This window comes from Chrysochloris asiatica, unplaced genomic scaffold (genome assembly GCF_000296735.1).
Source record: "Chrysochloris asiatica unplaced genomic scaffold, ChrAsi1.0 scaffold00272, whole genome shotgun sequence".
Classification (NCBI taxonomy): domain Eukaryota; kingdom Metazoa; phylum Chordata; class Mammalia; order Afrosoricida; family Chrysochloridae; genus Chrysochloris; species Chrysochloris asiatica.
Window position 1 is genome coordinate 3,264,338 of NW_006408790.1, and position 1,788 is coordinate 3,266,125.

Below are 1,788 nucleotides of genomic sequence, written 5' to 3' on the forward strand. Positions count from 1 at the left end.
GCAGGTTGTACAGACTGATCTGTTGTAGTCTATGCGGTAGGTTGTACAGACTGATCTATTGTAAACTATACCATAGATTGTACAGACTGATCTATTGTAGTCTATACGGTAGGTTGTACAGACTGATCTGTTGTAACCTATTGTATAGACTGATCTATTGTAATCTGCAGTAGATTGCACAGATTGTATTCAGGGAAATACATCAGCAGACCTTTTTTCCTAGTCTGTCTTAGTCTTCCTGTTCAGCATCATAGCAACACATTAGCCTCCTCTGCTAGATGGCTGTTGGCTGCGTGTGGGGTACAGTGGCCGGGCCTAGAGCCCTGGCCTCCCACATGGGACTGCCAATGCCTTCTTCCCACCTGTGTATCAGGCAAGAATTCCAGAGCTTCCTTCCTTGTGCTGATACAACTGCCTCCGTGTCGGACTCTGTCCCCTGGGACTTTAATGAGAAGCACAGTGCTTTGTGGGGCTCCTTGCAGAAAGCAGCTACTTACCGGAGAGACTCTTCCCATACAGATGAGGCACAGGCCAAAAGCCCACTACATGAGGAAGCAGCCGGACATCACAGAGGGCATGCGCACCATCCTGGTGGACTGGCTGGTGGAGGTCGGTGAGGAGTACAAGCTACGCACCGAGACGTTGTACCTGGCTGTTAACTTCCTGGACAGGTTCCTGTCGTGCATGTCGGTGCTGCGCGGGAAGCTGCAGCTCGTGGGTACCGCCGCCATCCTGCTGGCCTCGTGAGTGCCCAGCCTTGCTGGCAGAACTGCCGTGCTGAATAATGAACGTGTACTCGGGTCTCCTCTGGTTGAGGCTGCCCCTCATCTCCATGGCTTCACCACACATTGAATCCCAGCACACGTCCATGTGGCAGACTTCAGATCATCCACTCCAAGTGCAGGAGCACGAGGGGGCTTCACAAAGTTCCTGGAAAAATGGAATTCAAAGAATCCAACTTTCCCACCAACTTTCGGAAGTGCCCCTCGAGTAACTCAGGCAACCTCATGGAGGAATTTGTGGGGCTTCTGAGGGTCTTTCACATGTGAAACTCGGGGACACAGTCCCTTCAGCATGTGAGGCACACATTGCCACTGTCTGACTTATAGCTTTCCTTCCATGGTTACCAAGGAGGGACAGTCACTATATGAGCACAAAGGACACGAACTCACGGGGCTCAAGGGCACGGCGCAGGCACCATCCTGAATCATGAACACATGTGACTACGCCCATAGGAAAGATGTACGGTACAGGGAGAAGGGACGACGATAAAATGGACTCAACACGACTGATTTACAATATGAGATGGATGACATTGTTTCTAGCAAGGTGTTTGTCATAACCTTCCTGTCCACAAACTGATTTGAGGTCACTGGAATTCATGAGGGTTCACCTGCACTGTCTGCCATACAGAATATTGTTCAACATGTCAGAGACTGTTTCTGTAGAAACCATGGTAGGAAGAATGAGGTTACGGCTGTTCGTGCTGTGGAGTTGGCTTCCACTCTCAACAACCCCGTATGACAGAATAGAACTCCCCCACAAAATTTCCTAGATTGTCATCTACTGTGTCACTATATACTCATTATATATCTTACAGATCATCCACTCACAGTGCCCCCTGGTGTAACGGAGGAGAATTGCCCCACAGGGTTTCCTAGGCTGTCATCTACTGTGTCACTATATACTCATATATATCTTACAGATCATCCACTCACAGTGCCTTCTGGTGTAACGGAGGAGAACTGCCCCACAGGGTTTCCTAGGCTGTCATCTATTGTGTCACTA

At 49.5% G+C, this 1,788-nt stretch overlaps 1 protein-coding gene across 1 annotated transcript in view; it reads left to right on the plus strand.

Annotated features, from left to right (window-relative positions):
* The window catches only part of CCNA1 (cyclin A1), a 12,866-nt gene that overhangs the window by 7,392 nt on the left and 3,686 nt on the right, over positions 1-1,788 (plus strand). The window contains exon 4 of the mRNA XM_006874378.1: positions 520-743. Within this exon, the coding sequence (XP_006874440.1) occupies positions 520-743 (224 nt within the window). The remainder of the gene's footprint in view (positions 1-519; positions 744-1,788) is intronic.